At 55.0% G+C, this 18,282-nt stretch overlaps 1 protein-coding gene and 1 long non-coding RNA gene across 4 annotated transcripts; one reads left to right on the top strand and one right to left on the bottom strand.

Moving 5' to 3' along the window:
* Positions 1–1,442: 1,442 nt before the first annotated feature.
* FBL (fibrillarin) lies at positions 1,443–17,408 on the bottom strand. The gene is made up of 8 exons (XM_050337405.1): positions 17,401–17,408; positions 15,896–16,083; positions 14,052–14,146; positions 12,648–12,818; positions 8,916–9,048; positions 6,923–7,035; positions 2,278–2,423; positions 1,443–1,547 (listed from the first exon to the last, which is right to left on the bottom strand). Exons 1-8 carry the CDS (start codon positions 17,406–17,408, stop codon positions 1,526–1,528), a joined length of 876 nt encoding a protein of 291 aa, XP_050193362.1. The 3' UTR covers positions 1,443–1,525.
* LOC126651485 (uncharacterized) lies at positions 11,246–12,448 on the top strand. 3 transcript variants are annotated; one of them, XR_007631729.1, is made up of 6 exons: positions 11,246–11,303; positions 11,471–11,579; positions 11,648–11,689; positions 11,970–11,989; positions 12,291–12,320; positions 12,351–12,436. It is a non-coding gene; the product is annotated as an uncharacterized LOC126651485 (long non-coding RNA). The 3 variants fall into 3 exon arrangements; XR_007631730.1 differs by lacking the exon at positions 12,291–12,320 and having other exon boundaries at positions 12,416–12,448; XR_007631728.1 differs by lacking the exons at positions 12,291–12,320; positions 12,351–12,436 and having other exon boundaries at positions 11,970–12,091.
* Positions 17,409–18,282: the final 874 nt, after the last annotated feature.

The following is an 18,282-nucleotide window of genomic DNA, read 5'->3' as shown; positions in this document are numbered from 1 at the left end:
AGAGGGTGGGGAGGGGCAGGGAGAGAATTTGAGGGTGGGGAGGGGCCAGGAGGTAGGGGAGGGGCAAAAAGGGATTTGAGGGTGAGGGAGGGGCCCTGAGGGTGGGGAGGGAGCAAGAGGGTGGGGAGGGGTTGGAGAGGGGATGGAGGGTGGGGGAGGGGCCAGGAGGGTGGGGAGGGGGCTGGAGAGAGGGGATTAAAGGGTAGGGAGGGGCAGGAGGGGATTTGAGGGGGGCCCTGAGGGTGGGGGGAGGGCAGGAGGAGATTGAGGGTGGGGAGGGGCCCTTTATTGGGGGAGGGGCCCTGAGGGTGGGGAGGCAAGAGGATGGGGGAGGGCAGAAAGGGATTTGAGAGTGGGAGTGGCCAGGAGGGTGGAGGGAGGGGCAGGAAATGCCCTGAAGGGGAGGGAGGGGCAGGAAACACCCCCAAGGGTGGGGGAGGGGCCTCAAATCATGGGGAGGGGAGAACTGGGGGGAGGGGGAACCCCAAAGAGGGAGGGGAAATAGGGTGGGGGAGGGTCCTCAATCGCCTGCTCCCCTCCTCTCCCAGGTGACCCCCGAGGGGTCCCTCGAGCCCCCAGCGACCTCCTGGGACCCCCAGGGTGAGTTTGTTTTGGGGGGTGGGGGAGAGGTTGAAAGGGGTGGGGGGAGGGCTGGGGGTGCCACCCTCCCCCACCTGACCTGTGGTAGGCTCTCCCCCTCCCCACCCCTCCTGCAGGTGATTGGTCCCACCCCCACGAGGAGGTGGAGCCTTGGGGGCTACGAGGAGGTGAGGGGGAGGGGCCAGGGGTGGGGGAGGGGCCAGGGGTGGGGGAGGGCCAGGGGTGGGGAGGGGACTAAAGGTGGGGGAGGGTCATGGGTGGGTTCTTGAGGTGGGGAGGGGCCCAAAGGTGGGGAGAGGGTTATGGTTGAGTTTTGGGGGGGAGGGGCCAGAGGTGGGGGAGGGGTGATGGGTGGTTCTTGAGGTGGGGAGGGGTCCCAAGGGGGAGGGGCCAAGGGTGGTTCTTGAGGTGGGGGAGGGGCCCCAAAGGGGGGAGAGGGTCGGGGTGGTTCTAAGGAGTGGGGAGGGGCCAAAAACAGGGAAGAGGTGGGGAGGGGCAGGAAAAGGTGGGGGAGGGGCAGGAAAGGGGGAGGGGCCGAGGGGGTGTCAACATCATGCCCCTCCCCCGACCCCTCCTCCCCCTTCAGGTGCCCCCGAGCCCTCGTGACCCCAGGGAGCCGTGTGAAATTTTGGGGGGGTGGGGGAGGGGCCACCAAAGGCCCCCTCCCACCCCCAATAAACCCCTCCCACCCCCCAAAAAACCCCTCCCACCCCCAAACAAACCCCTCCCCTTCAATTAACACCTCTGTTAATGAATTTTCTCTTTTATTACCAAAAAAATCCCCCCTCCTTTTTTTTCCCCTCTCCCCAAAACCCCCAAAACCCCCCAGATTTGACCCAAATTCCAACTGGGGGGGCGGGGCTTGTTTGAGGCTCCGCCCCCTTTTCTCGGCTCAGGCCACGCCCCTCGGGGGAGTCCGGTGACGTCATTTCTCCTTGGGGGGGGGCCTGGGGACACACCAGTATGGACCAGTTAGGGACCAGTGCACAGCAGTGCCCTCCCAGTATAGCCCAGTTACCACCAGTACCATCCCAGGGTCCTCCCAATCCATCCCAGTATAGCCCAGTTAATCCCAGTGCCCTCCCAGTGCCCTCCCAGTGCCATCCCAGTATAGCCCAGTTACCACCAGCGCCCTCCCAGTTACCACCAGTGCCCTCCCAGTATAGCCCAATTACCACCAGTGCCCTCCCAGTATAGCCCAGTAACCACCAGTTCCCTCCCAGTATAGCCCAGTTACCATCAGTACTATCCCAGTGCCCTCCCAGTCCATTCCAGTATAGCCCAGTTACCACCAGCGCCCTCCCAGTAACCACCAGTGCCATCCCAGTATAGCCCAGTTACCACCAGTGCCCTCCCAGTAATCGCCAGTACCATCCCAGTATAGCCCAGTTACCACCAGTGCCCTCCCAGTGCCATCCCAGTGTCTCCCCAGTGCCCTCCCAGTACAGTCCAGTAACCACCAGTGCCATCCCAGTATAGCCCAGTTTGCTCCCCAGTCACTCCCAGTGCCCCCAATCCCCTCCCAGTGCCCCCAATCCCTCCCAGTGCCCTCCCAGTGCCCCCAATCCCCTCCCAGTCCCCTCCCAGTGCCCCAATCCCCAGTGCCCTCCCAGTGCCCCCCAATCCCCTCCCAGTGCCCCCCAGTCCCCTCCCAGTGCTCCCAGTGTGCCCCAGTACCGGTACACCCCCACCACCACGGCGTGGTCCCTCTCGTAGGGCTCCAGCGTCAGCTGCTCCTGGGGTTTCATCCTCTCCGCCGTCATCTTCCGAACCTCCCCCGCGAACACCGCCTCGGCCGGCGCCGTAGAGTCGATGCAGTTGGCCTGGGGGACCAGTATAAACCAGTATGGACCAGTACGGACCAGTATGAACCAGTAAAAACCAGTATAGAACAAGATGGACCAGTATAAACCAGTATAGGTCGGTATAGACCAATATAGACCAGTCAATGTGAGTATAGACCAGCATAAACTAAACTAGGACAGAGTGGCATAGACCAGTGCAAACCAGTATGGACCAGTACAAACCAGTGCGGACCAGAAAAAACCAGTATAGAATGGGATAGGCCAGTATATGCCAGTATAGATCAGTATAGACCAGTATAGACCAGTATAGAGCAGTCAATACGAGTATATAGCAATAGAAACTAAACCAGTTTAAAGCAGTATAGACCAGTATAAACCAGTAGGAACCAGTAGGAACCAGTACGGACCGGTAAAAACCAGTAGAGAATGGGATAGACCAGTATAAACCAGTATAGAATGGGATAGACCAGTATAAGCCAGTATAGACCGGTATAGACCAGTCAATGTGAGTATAGACCAGCATAAACTAAACCAGTACAGAGTGGTATAGACCAGTATAAACCAGTAGGAACCAGGAGGAACCAATAGAGAACCAGTAAAAACCAGTATAGAATGGGATAGACCAGTATAGACCAGTACAAACCAGTATAGAGCAGTCAATACGAGTATAGAGCAATAGAAACTAAACCAGTTTAAAGCAGTATAGACCAGTATAAACCAGTAGGAACCAGTAGGGACCAGTAGGGACCAGTAGGGACCAGTAGGGACCAGTATAGAATGGGACGGACCAGTATAGACCAGTACAAACCAATATAGACCAGTCAATATGAGTATAGAACAATGTAAACTAAACAAGTTTAAAGCACTATAGGATAGTATAAACCAGTATAGACCAGTATAAACCAGTAGGAACCAGTACAAACCAGTGCGGACCAGAAAAAAAGAGTATAGAACAAGATGGACCAGTATAAGCCAGTATAGACCGGTATAGACTAATATAGACCAGTATAGACCAGTCAATGTGAGTATAGACCAGCATAAACTAAACCAGTACAGAGTGGTATAGAGCAGTATAAACCAGTATAGACCAGTAGGAACCAGTAGGAACCAGTGCGGACCAGTAAAAACCAGTATAGAATGGGATGGACCAGTATAAGCCAGTATAGACCAGTATAGAGCAGTCAATACGAGTATAGAGCAATAGAAACTAAACCAGTTTAAAGCACTATAGGATAGTATAAACCAGTATAGACCAGTACAAACCAGTATGAACCAGTACAAACCAGTATGAACCAGAAAAAAACAGTAGAGAATGGGATACGCCAGTATATGCCAGTATAGATCAGTAGAGACCAGTACAGACCAGTCAATACAAGTACAGACCAACATCAACTAAACCAGTTTAAAGCACTGTAGACCAGTATAAACTAGTACAAACCAGTATGAACCAGTAGGGACCAGTACGAACCAGAAAAAACCAGTATAGAATGGGATAGACCAGTATAAGCCAGTATAGACCGGTATAGACTAATATAGACCAGTATAGAGCAATCAATACGAGAATAGAGCAGCATAAACTAAACCAGTACAGAGTGGTGTAGACCAGTGCAAACCAGTATGGACCAGTACAAACCAGTAGGAACTGGTAAAAACCAGTATAGAATAGGATAGACCAGTATAAGCCAATATAGACCGGTATAGACTAATATAGACCAGTATAGAGCAGTCAATGTGAGTATAGACCAGCATAAACTAAACCAGTACAGAGTGGTATGGACCAGTATAAACCAGTATGAACCAGTAGACACCAGTAGAGACCGGTAAAAACCAGTATAGAATGGGATAGACCATTATATGCCAGTATAGACCAGTATAGAGCAGTATAGACCAGTATATACAAGTATAGAGCAATGTAAACTAAACCAGTTTAAGGCGCTGTAGACCAGTATAAACCAGTAGGAACCAGTACAAACCAGTGCAACCATTATAGAGCGTTACAAACCAGTATAAACCAGTATAGACCAGTATAGACCAGTATAAACCAGAATGGACCAATATAAAACATAAACCAGTACGAACCAGTATAGACCAGTACAAACCAGTAAGAACCAGTAGGGACCAGTACGAACCAGAAAAAAACAGTATAGAATGGGATAGACCAATATAAGCCAGTATAGACCGGTATAGACTAATATAGACCAGTATAGAGCAATCAATACGAGAATGGAGCAGCATAAACTAAACCAGTACAGAGTGCTATAGACCAGTATAAACCAGTATAGACCAGTATAGACCAGTATAGAGCAGTCAATACGAGTATAGAGCAATAGAAACTAAACCAGTTTAAAGCACTGTAGACCAGTATAAACCAGTAGGAACCAGTAGGGACCAGTATAAACCAGTAAAAACCAGTATAGAATAGGATAGACCAGTATAGACCAGTATAGACCAGTCAATACGAGTATACAGCAATATAAACTAAACCAGTTTAAAGCGCTATAGACCAGTATAAACCAGTAGGGACCAGTACGAACCAGTAGAAATCAGTGCGACCATTATAGAGCGTCACAAACCAGTATAAACTAGCATAGACCAGTATGCACCAGTATAAGCCAGAATGGACCAATATAGAACATAAACCAGTAGGAACCAGTAGGAACCAGTACAGACCAGTAGAAACCAGTATAGAACGGGATAGACCAGTATAAACCAGTATAGATCAGTAGAGAGCAGTACAGACAAGTCAATATAAGTACAGACCAGCATAAACTAAACCAGTACAGAGTGCTATAGACCAGTATAAACCAGTATAGAGCAGTAGAAACCAGTAGGAACCAGTAGGGACCAGAAAAAACTAGTATAGAATGGGATAGACCAGTATAAACCAATATAGACCAGTATAGAGCAGTATAGACCAGTATATACAAGTATAGAGCAATGTAAACTAAACCAGTTTAAGGCGCTGTAGACCAGTATAGACCAGTATAGACCAGTATAAACCAGTAGGAACCAGTAGGAACCAGAAAAAACCAGTATAGAATGGAATAGACCAGTATAAGCCAATATAGACCAGTATAGACCAGTCAATGTGAATATAGAGCAATGTAAACTAAACCAGTTTAAAGCACTATAGGATAGGGTAAACCAGTATAGACCAGTATAAACCAGTAGGAACCAGTAGGAACCGGTAAAAACCAGTATAGAACAAGATGGACCAGTATAAGCCAGTACAGACCAGTATAGACCAGTATATACGAGTATAGAGCAATGTAAACTAAACCAGTTTAAAGCACTATAGACCAGTATAAACCAGTAGGAACCAGTAGGGACCAGTAGAAACCAGTGCAGACCAATATAGACCAGTATAGAGTGTTACAAACCAGTATAGACCAGTATGCACCAGTATAAGCCAGAATGGACCAATATAGAACATAAACCAGTATGAAACAGTATAGACCAGTATAAAGCAGTACAGACCAGTATAAACCAGTAGGAACCAGTACAAACCAGTACGGACCGGTAAAAACCAGTACAGAATGGGATAGACCAGTATAAACCAGTATAGACCACTATAATCCAATATAGAATGACATACTCCAGTATAAACACCTATGAACCAGTATAAACTGAACCAGTATAGACCAGTATAAATCAGCATGGACCAGTATAAACCAGTATAAATCAGTACACACCAGTACGGAGAAATATAAACCAGTATAAACCAGTATAAATCACTGTGGACCAGTTCAAAACATAGACCAGTATGAACCAGTACAAGCCACTATAAACCAGTACAAACCACTATAAACCAGTATAGACCACTATAAACTGGAATAGACCAGTATAAACCAGTATAGACCAGTGTAAATCAATAAAAACCAGTATAAAGTGGTAGAGACCAGTACAGACCAGTACAAACCAGTACGGGCCAGTATTGAGTATAAACCAGTATAGACCAGTACAAACCAGTATGAATGAGTATAAACCAGTATGAACCAGTAAAAATCAGTGCGGACCAGCATAGAGTGGTATAAACCAGTATAGACCAATACAGACCAGTATACACCAGTATAAACCAGCATAAACTAAACCAGTTTAGAGCAGTATAGACCAGTATAAACCAGTAGGAACCAGTATAGACCAGTATGGACATACTGGTGTGAACTGGTCTCACCTTGATGGAGATGATGAAGTGTCCCCACCCCCCATGAACTGGTCCCAGTGCCCCACTGCCCATCCCAGTAACCCGTACCGGTTTACATTGACTCGTACTGGTCCATACTGGTATATAATGCCCTATACTGGTCTATACTGGTCTGTACTGGTTTGTACTGGTCCGAACTGGTCTCACCTTGATGGAGATGATGAAGTGTCCCCACCCCCCTTAACTGGTCCCAGTGCCCCACTGCCCATCCCAGTGACCAGTACTGGTCCGTACTGGTATATAACGCCCTATACTGGTCCGTAGTGGTCTATACTGGTCTGTACTGGTCTGTACTGGTCCGAACTGGTCTCACCTTGATGGAGATGATGAAGTGCCCCCCGCAGCGCAGGAAGTGGTGGGCGTTCAGGGCCACGATTCGGGTCTGGTCGGGCTGGGCCACGTCGGCGAAAATCACATCGACCATCCCTGGGGGGAGGGGGATTTTGGGGTCAGTTTTGGGGATTTTGGGTCAGTTTGAAGGATTTGAGGGGTTTTGGTTCATTTTGGGGTCATTTTGAGAGGTTTTGGGTCATTTTGGGGGGGTTGGGTCATTTTGGGGGATTTTGGGTCATTTTGAGGTCGTTTTGGGTCATTTTGGGGGTTTTGACTCATTTTGGGGTCATTTTGGGGGATTTGGCTCATTTTGGGGAATTTGGGTCAGTTTGGGGGGTTTTGGGTAATTTTGGGGTCGTTTTGGGGGGTTTTGAGGTCATTTTGGGGGATTTGGGTCAGTTTAGGGAGGGTTTGGGTCATTTTGGGGTCCTTTTGGGGGGTTTTGGGTCATTTTGGGGTCGTTTTGGGCCATTTGGGGGGATTTGGGTCAGTTTGGGGTCAGTTTGGGGGAATTTGGGTCATTTTGGGGTCATTTTGAGAGGTTTTGGGTCATTTTGGGGGATTTTGGGTCATTTTGGGGTCGTTTTGGGTCATTTTGGGGGTTTTGACTCATTTTGGGGTCATTTTGGGGGATTTGGGTCATTTTGGGGAATTTGGGTCAGTTTTGGGGATTTTGGGTCACTTTGGGACAGTTTGGGGGGATTTGGGTCATTTTGGGGAATTTGGCTCATTTTGGGGAATTTGGGACAGTTTGGGGGGATTTGGGTCACTTTGGGGGGTTTTGGGCCATTTTGGGGAATTTGGGACAGTTTGGGGGGTTTGGGCTCATTTTGGAGTCGTTTTGGGTCATTTTGGGTCATTTTGGAGGTTTGGCTCATTTTGGGGTCGTTTTGGGGGGGTTTTGGGTCATTTTGGGGTCTTTTCATGACATTTTGGGGTGATTTTGGTTAATTTTGGGTCGGTTTTGGTAAATTTAACCCACCAATGAGCATCCTGTACTTGTGTGGGTGCCGGGCGTCCTCGATGACGGGCACCACGTTGGGGCTTTCATGTTATCTTTAGGTGATTTTATGATAATTTTGGGTAATTTCAGGGTGATTTTGGGGTGATTTTTGGTGATTTTGGTTAATTTCGGGCTGGTTTTGGTTAATTTAACCCACCAATGAGCATCCTGTACTTGTGTGGGTGCCGGGCGTCCTCGATGACGGGCACCACGTTGGGGCTTTTATGTTATTTTTGTTTAATTTTAAGATATTTTTGGGTAATTTCAGGGTGATTTTAGGTAATTTTGGGGTGATTTTGGTTAATTTTGGGCTGGTTTTGGTTAATTTAACCCACCAATGAGCATCCTGTACTTGTGAGGGTGCCGGGCGTCCTCGATGACGTGGCACCACGTTGGGGCTTTTATGTTAATTTTGGTTGATTTTTACGATAATTTCGGGGTGATTTTCGGTGATTTTGGTTAATTTTGGGCTGGTTTTGGTTAATTTAACCCACCAATGAGCATCCTGTACTTGTGTGGGTGCCGGGCGTCCTCGATGACGGGCACCACGTTGGGGCTTTTATGTTAATTTTGGTTGATTTTACGATAATTTTGGGTAATTTTGGGGTGATTTTGGTTAATTTTGGGCTGTTTTTGGTTAATTTAACCCACCAATCAGCATCCTGTACTTGTGTGGGTGCCGGGCGTCCTCGATGACGGGCACCACGTTGGGGCTTTTATGTTAATTTTGGTTGATTTTATGACATTTTCTCATAATTTCGGGGTGATTTTTGGTGATTTTGGTTAATTTTGGGCTGTTTTTGTTAAATTTCACTGACCTATGAGCATCCTGTACTTGTGTGGGTGCCGGGCGTCCTCGATGACGGGCACCACGCTGGCTTTTGTTAATTTTGGTGATTTTATGGTATTTTGGGGTGATTTTGGTTAATTTTGGGTTAATTTTGGGTTGTTTTAGTTAAATTTGACTGACCTATGAGCATCCTATACTTGTGGGGGTGCCGGGCGTCCTCGATGACGGGCACCACGTTCGTCCTTTTCTTGGCCACGTTGAGCAGATCCCGCCCCGAGCGGTGCGAGAACTCCACCGCGTAGACCACGCCCTCCTGGGGACACGCCCACCAGTCAGGCCACGCCCACCCAGAGACCACGCCCACCACACAGACCACGCCCTCCTGGGGACACGCCCATCATTAAACCACACCCACTGATTACATCATAGCCATTACACAGACCACGCCCTCCTGGGGACACGCCCATGTTAGGCCACGCCCACCCACAGACCACGCCCTCCTGGGGACACGCCCACCAATCAGGCCATGCCCACCCAGAGACCACGCCCTCCGGAGGACACGCCCATGTTAGACCACGCCCACCCAGAGACCACGCCCACCACACAGACCACACCCTCATGGGGACACGCCCACACGTTAGGCCACGCCCACCACACAGACCACGCCCACCACACAGACCACGCCCTCCTGGGGACACACCCATGTTAGGCCACACCCACCAGAGACCACACCCTACTGGGGACACGCCCATGTTAGGCCACGCCCACCCAGAGACCACGCCCTCCTGGGGACACGCCCACACGTTAGGCCACGCCCACCCAGAGACCACACCCACCACACATACCACGCCCTCCTGGGGACACGCCCACTGATTACATCATGACCATCATACAGACCACGCCCTCCTGGGGACATGCCCACCCATTAGACCATGCCCACCACACAGAGACCACGCCCTCCTGGGGACACACCCACCAATCAGGCCACACCCACCCAGAGTCCACGCCCGCCCAGAGACCACGCCCTCCTGGGGACATGCCCATGTTAGGCCACGCCCACCCAGAGACCACGCCCTCCTGGGGACACGCCCACCAATCAGACCACGCCCACCCGGAGACCACACCCACCCATTAGACCACACCCACTCACAGACCACACCCTCCTGGAGACACACCCACCAGTCAGGCCACGCCCACTGATTGTATTGCAGTCATTACACAGACAATGCCCTCCTGGGGACACGCCCATGTTAGACCATGCCCACACAGAGACCACGCCCACACGTTAGGCCACGCCCACTGATTACATCATAGCCATTAAATAGACCACGCCCTCCTGGGGACACGCCCATGTTAGACCACACCCCCTGATTACATCATAGCCATTAAATAGACCACGCCCTCCTGGGGACACGCCCTCCTGGGGACACGCCCATGTTAGACCATGTTAGACCACGCCCTCCTGGGGACACGCCCACCAATTAGGCCACGCCCACCACACAGACCACGCCCTCCTGGGGACACGCCCACCTGTTAGACCACGCCCACCCAGAGACCACACCCACCCAGAGACCACACCCTGCTGGGGACACGCCCACGCATTAGGCCACGCCCACTGATTACATCATAGCCATTAAATAGACCACGCCCTCCTAGGGACACGCCCATCATTAAACCACACCCACTGATTACATCACAGCCATTATACAGACCATGCCCTCCTGGGGACATGCCCAAGTTAGGCCACGCCCACTGATTACATCACATCCATCATACAGACCATGCCCTCCTGGGGACACGCCCATCAATTAGACCACGCCCACTGATTACATCATAGCCATTAAATACACCACGCCCTCCTGGGGACACGCCCATCAATCAGACCACACCCACTGATTACATCATAGTCATTACACAGACCACGCCCTCCTGGGGACATGCCCACCAATTAGACCACGCCCACTGATTACATCATAGCCATTAAATAGACCACGCCCTCCTGAAGACACGCCCATTAATCAGACCACGCCCACCACATAGACCACGCCCTCCTGGGGACACGCCCACCTGTTAGACCACGCCCACCGAGAGACCACACCCACTACACAGACCACGCCTTCCTGGGGACACGCCTACAAATCACACCACACCCACCCAGAGACCACGCCTTCCTGTGGACACACCCACCATTAAGCCACACCCACCACACAGACCACGCCCTCCTGGGGACACACCCACCAATTAAACCATGCCCTCCTTCCTGGGGACACACCTGTGTCCCAGGTGTGTGCCACCCGTCCCCAGGTGTGTGCCACCAGTCCCCAGGTGTGTCCCACCCGTCCCCAGGTGTGTCCCCAGGTGTGCCCAGGTGTGTCACCAGTCCCCAGGTGTCCCCAGGTGTGTGTTTATCCCCCCAGGTGTGTCCCCATCAGTCCCAGGTGTGTCCCAGGTGTGTCCCAGGTGTGTCCCTCACCTGCCCCACGATGTCAGACACGTGTGACACGGTGGTCCCCGAGGCCGCCCCCAGGTGTGTCCCAGGTGTGTCCCCTGTCCCCAGGTGTGTCCCAGGTGTGTCCCAGGTGTGTCCCAGGTGTGTTACCTGTCCCAGGTGTCTCACCTGCCCCATGATGTCGGACACGTGTGACACGGTGGTGCCCGAGGCCGCCCCCAGGTGTGTCCCAGGTGTGTCCCAGGTGTGTCCCAGGTGTGTCCCCTGTCCCCAGGTGTGTCCCCAGGTGTGTGTTTATCCCCCCAGGTGTGTCCCTCACCTGCCCCACGATGTCAGACACGTGTGACACGGTGGTCCCTGAGGCCGCCCCCAGGTGTGTCCCAGGTGTGTCCCAGGTGTGTCCCCTGTCCCAGGTGTGTGTTTATCCCCCCAGGTGTGTCCCAGGTGTGTTACCTGTCCCCAGGTGTGTCACCTGTCCCCAGGTGTGTCCCCAGGTGTGTCCCAGGTGTGTCCCCTGTCCCAGGTGTGTCTCACCTGCCCCACGATGTCAGACACGTGTGACCCAGGTGTGTCCCCGCAGGCCGCCCCAGGTGTGTCCCAGGTGTGTCCCCTGTCCCCAGGTGTGTCCCAGGTGTGTCCCCTGTCCCCAGGTGTGTCCCCTGTCCCAGGTGTGTCCCAGGTGTGTCCCAGGTGTGTCCCCAGGTGTGTCCCAGGTGTGTCCTCTGTCCCCAGGTGTGTCCCAGGTGTGTCCCAGGTGTGTCCTCTGTCCCCAGGTGTGTCCCCAGGTGTGTGTTACCTGTCCCAGGTGTGTCCCTCACCTGCCCCACGATGTCAGACACGTGTGACACGGTGGTGCCCGAGGCCGCCCCCAGGTGTGTCCCAGGTGTGTCCCAGGTGTGTTACCTGTCCCCAGGTGTCCCCAGGTGTGTCCCCTGCCCCCAGGTGTGTCCCAGGTGTGTGCCCTGTCCCCAGGTGTGTCCCAGGTGTGTCCCCAGGTGTGTCCCAGGTGTCCCCAGGTGTGTCCCCTGTCCCCAGGTGTGTCCCAGGTGTGTACAGGTGTGTACAGGTGTGTCCCCTGTCCCCAGGTGTGCCCAGCTGTGTCCCAGGTGTGTCCCAGGTGTGTCCCCTGTCCCCAGGTGTGTGTTTATCCCCCCAGGTGTCCCCAGGTGTGTCTCACCTGCCCCACGATGTCAGACACGTGTGACACGGTGGTCCCCGAGGCCGCCCCCAGGTGTGTCCCAGGTGTGTCCCCTGTCCCCAGGTGTGTCCCAGGTGTGTCCCAGGTGTGTCCCAGGTGTGTCCCAGGTGTGTCCCAGGTGTGTGTTACCTGCCCCACGATGTCGACGCAGTGTGTCACGGTGGTCCCGAGGCCGGCCTCCCAGGTGTGTCCCAGGTGTGTTACCTGTCCCCAGGTGTGTCCCAGGTGTGTGTTTATCCCCCCAGGTGTGTCCCAGGTGTCTCACCTGCCCCACGATGTCAGACACGTGTGACACGGTGGTCCCCGAGGCCGCCCCCAGGTACAGAACCTTCGCCCCGGGCCGGATGTGGATGCGGTCGATGCCCCCCAGAATGGCTGCGGCCAGCTTGGAGCGGAACGGGTTCCATGCACGGTACTCGATGGATCCATCACCCTCCTGAAACCAGTAAAAACCAGTTAGAACCAGTATAAACCAGTATGAACCAGTATGCACCAATAAAAACCACAATGAACCAGCATGAACCAGTAAAAACCAGTACTGAGTAACAAAAACCAGTAGATACAACAACGGGCTGGTACAGACAGTATGCACCAGTTTAAACCAGTCCATCCCAGTTCATCCCAGTGACCTTCCAGTTCATCCCAGCGTTCTCCCAGTTCATCCCAGTGATCTCCAGTCCATCCCAGTGACCTGCCAGTTCATTCCACTGACCTCCCAGTTTATCCCAGTGCTCTCCCAGTTCATCCCAGTAACCTCCTAATCCATCGCAGTCCCCACCCAGTTCATCCCAGTGCTCTCCCAGTCCATCCCACTAACCCCCAGTCCATCCCAGTTCATCCCAGCATTCTCCCAGTTCCTTCCAGTGACCTCCAGCTCCTCCCAGTGAGTCCCCAGTTCATCCCAGTGCCCTCTCAGTTCATCCCAGTGACCTCCTAATCCATTCCAGTGACCTCCCAGTTCATCCCAGTTCCCACCCAGTTCATCCCAGTGCTCTCCCAGTTCCTCCCAGTCATCTCCCAGTCATCTCCCAGTTCCTCCCAGTCCCCTCCCAGTTCATCCCAGTGCTCTCCCAGTTCATCCCAGTGCTCTCCCAGTTCCTCCCAGTGACCTCCAAGTTCCTGCCATCGCTCTCCCAGCCCATCCCAGTGACCCCCCAGTTCATCCCAGTGCTCTCCAGTTCAGCCCAGCTCACCCCAGTGACCTCCTAATCCATCCCAGTCCCTCCCAGTCCCTCCCAGTGCCCCCCAGTTCATCCCAGTGCTCTCCCAGTTCATCCCAGTTCCCACCCAGTTCATCCCAGTGCTCTCCCAGTTTATCTCAGTGACCTCCCAGCTCATCCCAGTGACGTCCCAGTTCATCTCGGTGACCTCCTAATGCATCCCAGTGCTCTCCTAGTTCCTCCCAGTGACCTCCCAGTTCATCCCAGTGACCTCCCAGTTCCTGCCATCGCTCTCCCAGTCCATCCCAGTGACCCCCCAGTTCATCCCAGTGACCTCAGTCCCTCCCAGTTCATCCCAGTGACCTCCCAGTACCCCCCAATCCCCTCCCAGTCCCTCCCAATCCCCTCCCAATCCCCTCCCAGTGCCTCCCAATCCCCTCCCAGTGCCCCCAATCCCTTCCCAATCCCTTCCCAATCCCCTCCCAGTGCCTCCCAGTGCTCCCAGTCACCTCCACACTGATCCGTTTCTCCCCGTACACCGACTCCCCCGGCACCAAATTCCGCGTCACCAGCGCGTCCTCCCGGCCCCGGCAGATGAACACACCTGGGGGGACACCAGTCACTCCCAGTTCATCCCAGTTCATCCCAGTTACCCTCCCAGTGCCTCCCAGTCGCTCCCAGTGCCGCCCAATCCCCTCCCAGTCGCTCCCAGTGCCTCCCAATCCCATCCCAATGTCCTCCCGGCCCCGGCAGATGAACACACCTGGGGGGGACACCAGTCACTCCCAGTTCATCCCAGTATATCCCAGTTACTCTCCCAGTGCCTCCCAGTGCCCCCCAATACCCTCCCAATCCTTCCCAGTGCTCCCAGTGCTGCCCAATCCCCTCCCAGTCGCTCCCAGTGCCTCCCAATCCCATCCCAGTCCCGGCCCCGGCAGATGAACACACCTGGGGGGGACACCAGTCACTCCCAGTTCATCCCAGTATATCCCAGTTACCCTCCCAGTTCCTCCCAGTACCCCCCAATACCCTCCCAGTCCCTCCCAGTGCTCCCAGTCGCTCCCAGTGCCTCCAATCCCCTCCCAGTGCCGGCCCCAGCAGATGAACACACCTGGGGGGGACACCAGTCACTCCCAGTTCATCCCAGTATATCCCAGTTACCCTCGCAGTCCATCCCAGTACCCCCCAATCCCTTCCCAGTGCTCCCAGTGCCCCCCAATCCCCTCCCGGTCCATCCCAGTCCCGGCCCCGGCAGATGAACACACCTGGGGGGGACACCAGTCACTCCCAGTACCTCCCAGTACCTCCCAGTGCCCTCCCAGTGCCCTCCCAGTTCCTCCCAGTTACCCTCCCAGTGCCCTCCCAGTTCCTCCCAGTTCCTCCCAATCCCTCTCAGTGCTCCCAGTCCATCCCAGTGCCCCCCAATCCCCTCCCAGTCCATCCCAGTCCCGGCCCCGGCAGATGAACACACCTGGGGGGAGGGGACACATCTGGCTCCCAGTTCAGCCCAGTATATCCCAGTTACCCTCCCAGTCCATCCCAGTACCCCCCAATACCCTCCCAGTCCTTCCCAGTGCTCCCAGTGCCCCCCAATCCCCTCCCAGTCCATCCCAGTCCACCCCAGTTCTCCCCGCTACCTTCTCCATCCCTCTCAGTGTTCCCAGTCCCTCCCAATCCCTTCCCAGTTCCTTGAACTCTCCTCCCAGTCTATCCCAGTCCCCTCCAATCCCCTCTAGTCCTTCCCAGTATATCCCAGTTACCCCCCAAATCCCCTCCCAATCTTCCCCAGTGCTCCCAGTTACTCTCCCAATCCCCCCCAATCCCCTCCCAGTCCCTCCCCCACTCCATCCCCCAATCTCTTCCCAGTTCCTTGAACTCTCCTCCCAGTCTATCCCAGTCCCCTCCAATCCCCTCTAGTCCTTCCCAGTACATCCCAGTCACCCCCCAAATCCCCTCCCAGTCCGTTCCAGTGCTCCCCAATCCCCTCCCAGTCCCTCCCATTTCCCCTCCCAGTCCCTCCCAGTGCCCCCCAATCCCCTCCCAGTGCCCCCAATCTCCTCCCAGTCCCTCCCAGTGCCCCCAATCCCCTCCCAGTCCCTCCCAGTGCCCCCAATCCCCTCCCAGTGCCCCCAATCCCTCCCAGTGCCCCCAATCCCTCCCAGTGCCTCCCAATCCCTCCCAGTGCTCCCAGTGCCCCCAATCCCTCCCAATCCCCTCCAAGTGCCTCCCAATCCCCTCCCAGTGCCCCCAATCCCCTCCCAGTCACTCCCAGTCCCTCCCAGTGCCCCCAATCCTCCCAATCCCTCCCAGTCCCTCCCCAGTGCCCCCAGTCCTCCCAGTCCCTCCCAGTTACCCTCGTGCCGATGTGGTTCCACCGTCACTTTTGCCTCCTTTGAAGCCCCCGGCCTCCTCTGGCCGCCCTCCTCTGGCCCCGCCCCTCGGCCTCGGCCACGCCCCCTGCCGCCTCTGGCTCCGCCCCCGCCGCCTCGGGCTCCGCCCCTCCTCCTCTGGCCACGCCTCCGCGGGACTGGAAACCTCCGCCTGTAATGGGAGGGCACTGGTTATACTGGGAGGGACTGGGAGGGGATTGGGCACTGGGAGGACTGGGAGGATTGGGAGGACTGGGAGGGACTGGGAGGGACTGGGAGGGATTGGGAGGGCACTGGGAGGGACTGAGGTATACTGGGAGGGACTGGGAGTGGGACTGGGAGGCACTGGGAGGGATTAGAAGAAACTGGTTATACTGGGAGGGACTGGGAAGGGATTGAGGGGCACTGGGAGAGACTGGGAGGGATTGGGGGACTGGTTTATACTGGGAGGGACTGGGAGGGAATTGGGGGCACTGGGAGGGATTGGGGGACTGGGAGTACTGGGAGGCATTAGGAGAACTGGCTATACTGGGAGGGGACTGGAATGGGACTGGGAGAGACTGGGAGGGACTGGGAGCACTGGGAGGGATTGGGGGCACTGGGAGGGACTGGGAGCGACTGGGAGGGACTGGGAGGGATTGGGGGGCACTGGGAGGGGACTGGGAGGGACTGGGAGGGACTGGGAGGGATTGGGGGCACTGGGAGAGGGATTGGGAGGCACTGGGAGGGATTGGGGGCACTGGGAGGGGATTGGGGAGCACTGGGAGGGGATTGGGGGGCACTGGGAGGCACTGGGAGGGGATTGGGGAACACTGGTTTATACTGGGAGAGGATTGGGGGGCACTGGGAACAGATTGGGGAGCACTGGTTTATACTGGGAGGGGATTGGAAGCTACTGGGAGGGAATTGGGGGGCACTGGGAGGGACTGGGGGGTACTGGGATGGACTGGGAGGGGATTGGGAGGGACTGGGAGAGCACTGGGAGTGACTGGGATGGATTAGGAGGGAACTGGTTATACTGGGAGGGGAACTGGGAGCACTGGAGAGCACTGGGATGGACTGGAAGAGGATTGGGTGGTAACTGGGATGAACTGGAATGGACTGGGAGGGGATTGGGGGGTAACTGGGATGAACTGGGAAGGACTGGGATGAACTGCAGGGCTAACTGGTTAGACTGGGAAGGACTGGGATAAACTGGGAAGGACTGGGGTCAAGTGGGGGTAGTAACTGGGATGGACTGGGAGGGACTGGGATGAACTGGGAGGGTAACTGGTCAGACTGAGTGAGACTGGGATAAACTGGGAAGGACTGGGATGAACTGGGGGGGGTAACTGGTCAGACTGGGAGGGGACTGGGATGGACTGGGATGAACTGGGGTGGTAACTGAGAGGGGATTGGCAAGGACTGGGAAGGACTGGGATGAACTGGGAGGGTAACTGGTCAGACTGGGAGCACTGGGGCTCCCAGCAGAGCCGTCACTGGTCCATACTGGTCCATACTGGGACTCACCTCGGCCTCGGAAGCCGCCGCGTCCCCCCCGGGGGCTGAAACCTGGGGGGGCAAACTGGTCAGACTGGGAGCACTGGGAGGCTCCCAGTTGGGCTCAAGCACCCCCCCAGTCCCTCCCAGTTTATCCCAGTGCCTCCCAGTCCCTCCCAGTTAACCCCAATAGTTCCCAATCCCCTTCCAGTCCCCCAGTGCCTCCCCAATCCCCCTCCCAGTACATCCCAGTTACCCCAAAATCCCTCCCAGTTGTTCCCACTCCATCCCAGTTTGTCCCAGTCCATCCCAGTTAGCCCCACTATGCCCCAATTCCCTCCCAGTCCCTCCCAGTTCATCCCAGTTTGTCCCAGTTACCCTAAACCCTTCCCAGTTAACCCTAATCACCCCAATTCCTCCCAGTTCATCCCAGTTTGTCCCAGCACCCTCAACCTCCCAGTTCCCCAATCCCCTCCCAATTCCCTCCCAGTTCATCCCAGTTCGTCCCAGTTACCCCAAAACCCCCTCCCAGTCCATCCCAGTGCCCCCCAATCCCCTCCCAGTCGCTCCCAGTTACCCCTAAACCCTCCCAGTCCATCCCAGTCGCTCCCCCAGTGCCCCCAATCCCCAGTGTGTCCCAGTTACCCCAAAATCCCTCCCCAGTTGTTCCCACTCCATCCCAGTTTGTCCCAGTCCATCCCAGTTACCCCCACTACGCCCCAATTCCCTCCCAGTCCCTCCCAGTTCATCCCAGTTTGTCCCAGTTACCCCTAAACCCCTTCCCAGTTAACCCCAATCGCCCCAATTCCCTCCCAGTTCATCCCAGTTTGTCCCAGTTACCCCTCAACCCCCTCCCAGTTCCCCCAATCCCCTCCCAATTCCCTCCCAGTTC

This window comes from Myiozetetes cayanensis, unplaced genomic scaffold, assembly GCF_022539395.1.
Source record: "Myiozetetes cayanensis isolate MyiCay16 unplaced genomic scaffold, myiCay2020 scf628, whole genome shotgun sequence".
NCBI lineage: Eukaryota > Metazoa > Chordata > Aves > Passeriformes > Tyrannidae > Myiozetetes > Myiozetetes cayanensis.
The sequence above is the reverse complement of the archived record's forward strand: the minus strand, read 5'-3'. Positions and strand labels throughout refer to the sequence as shown.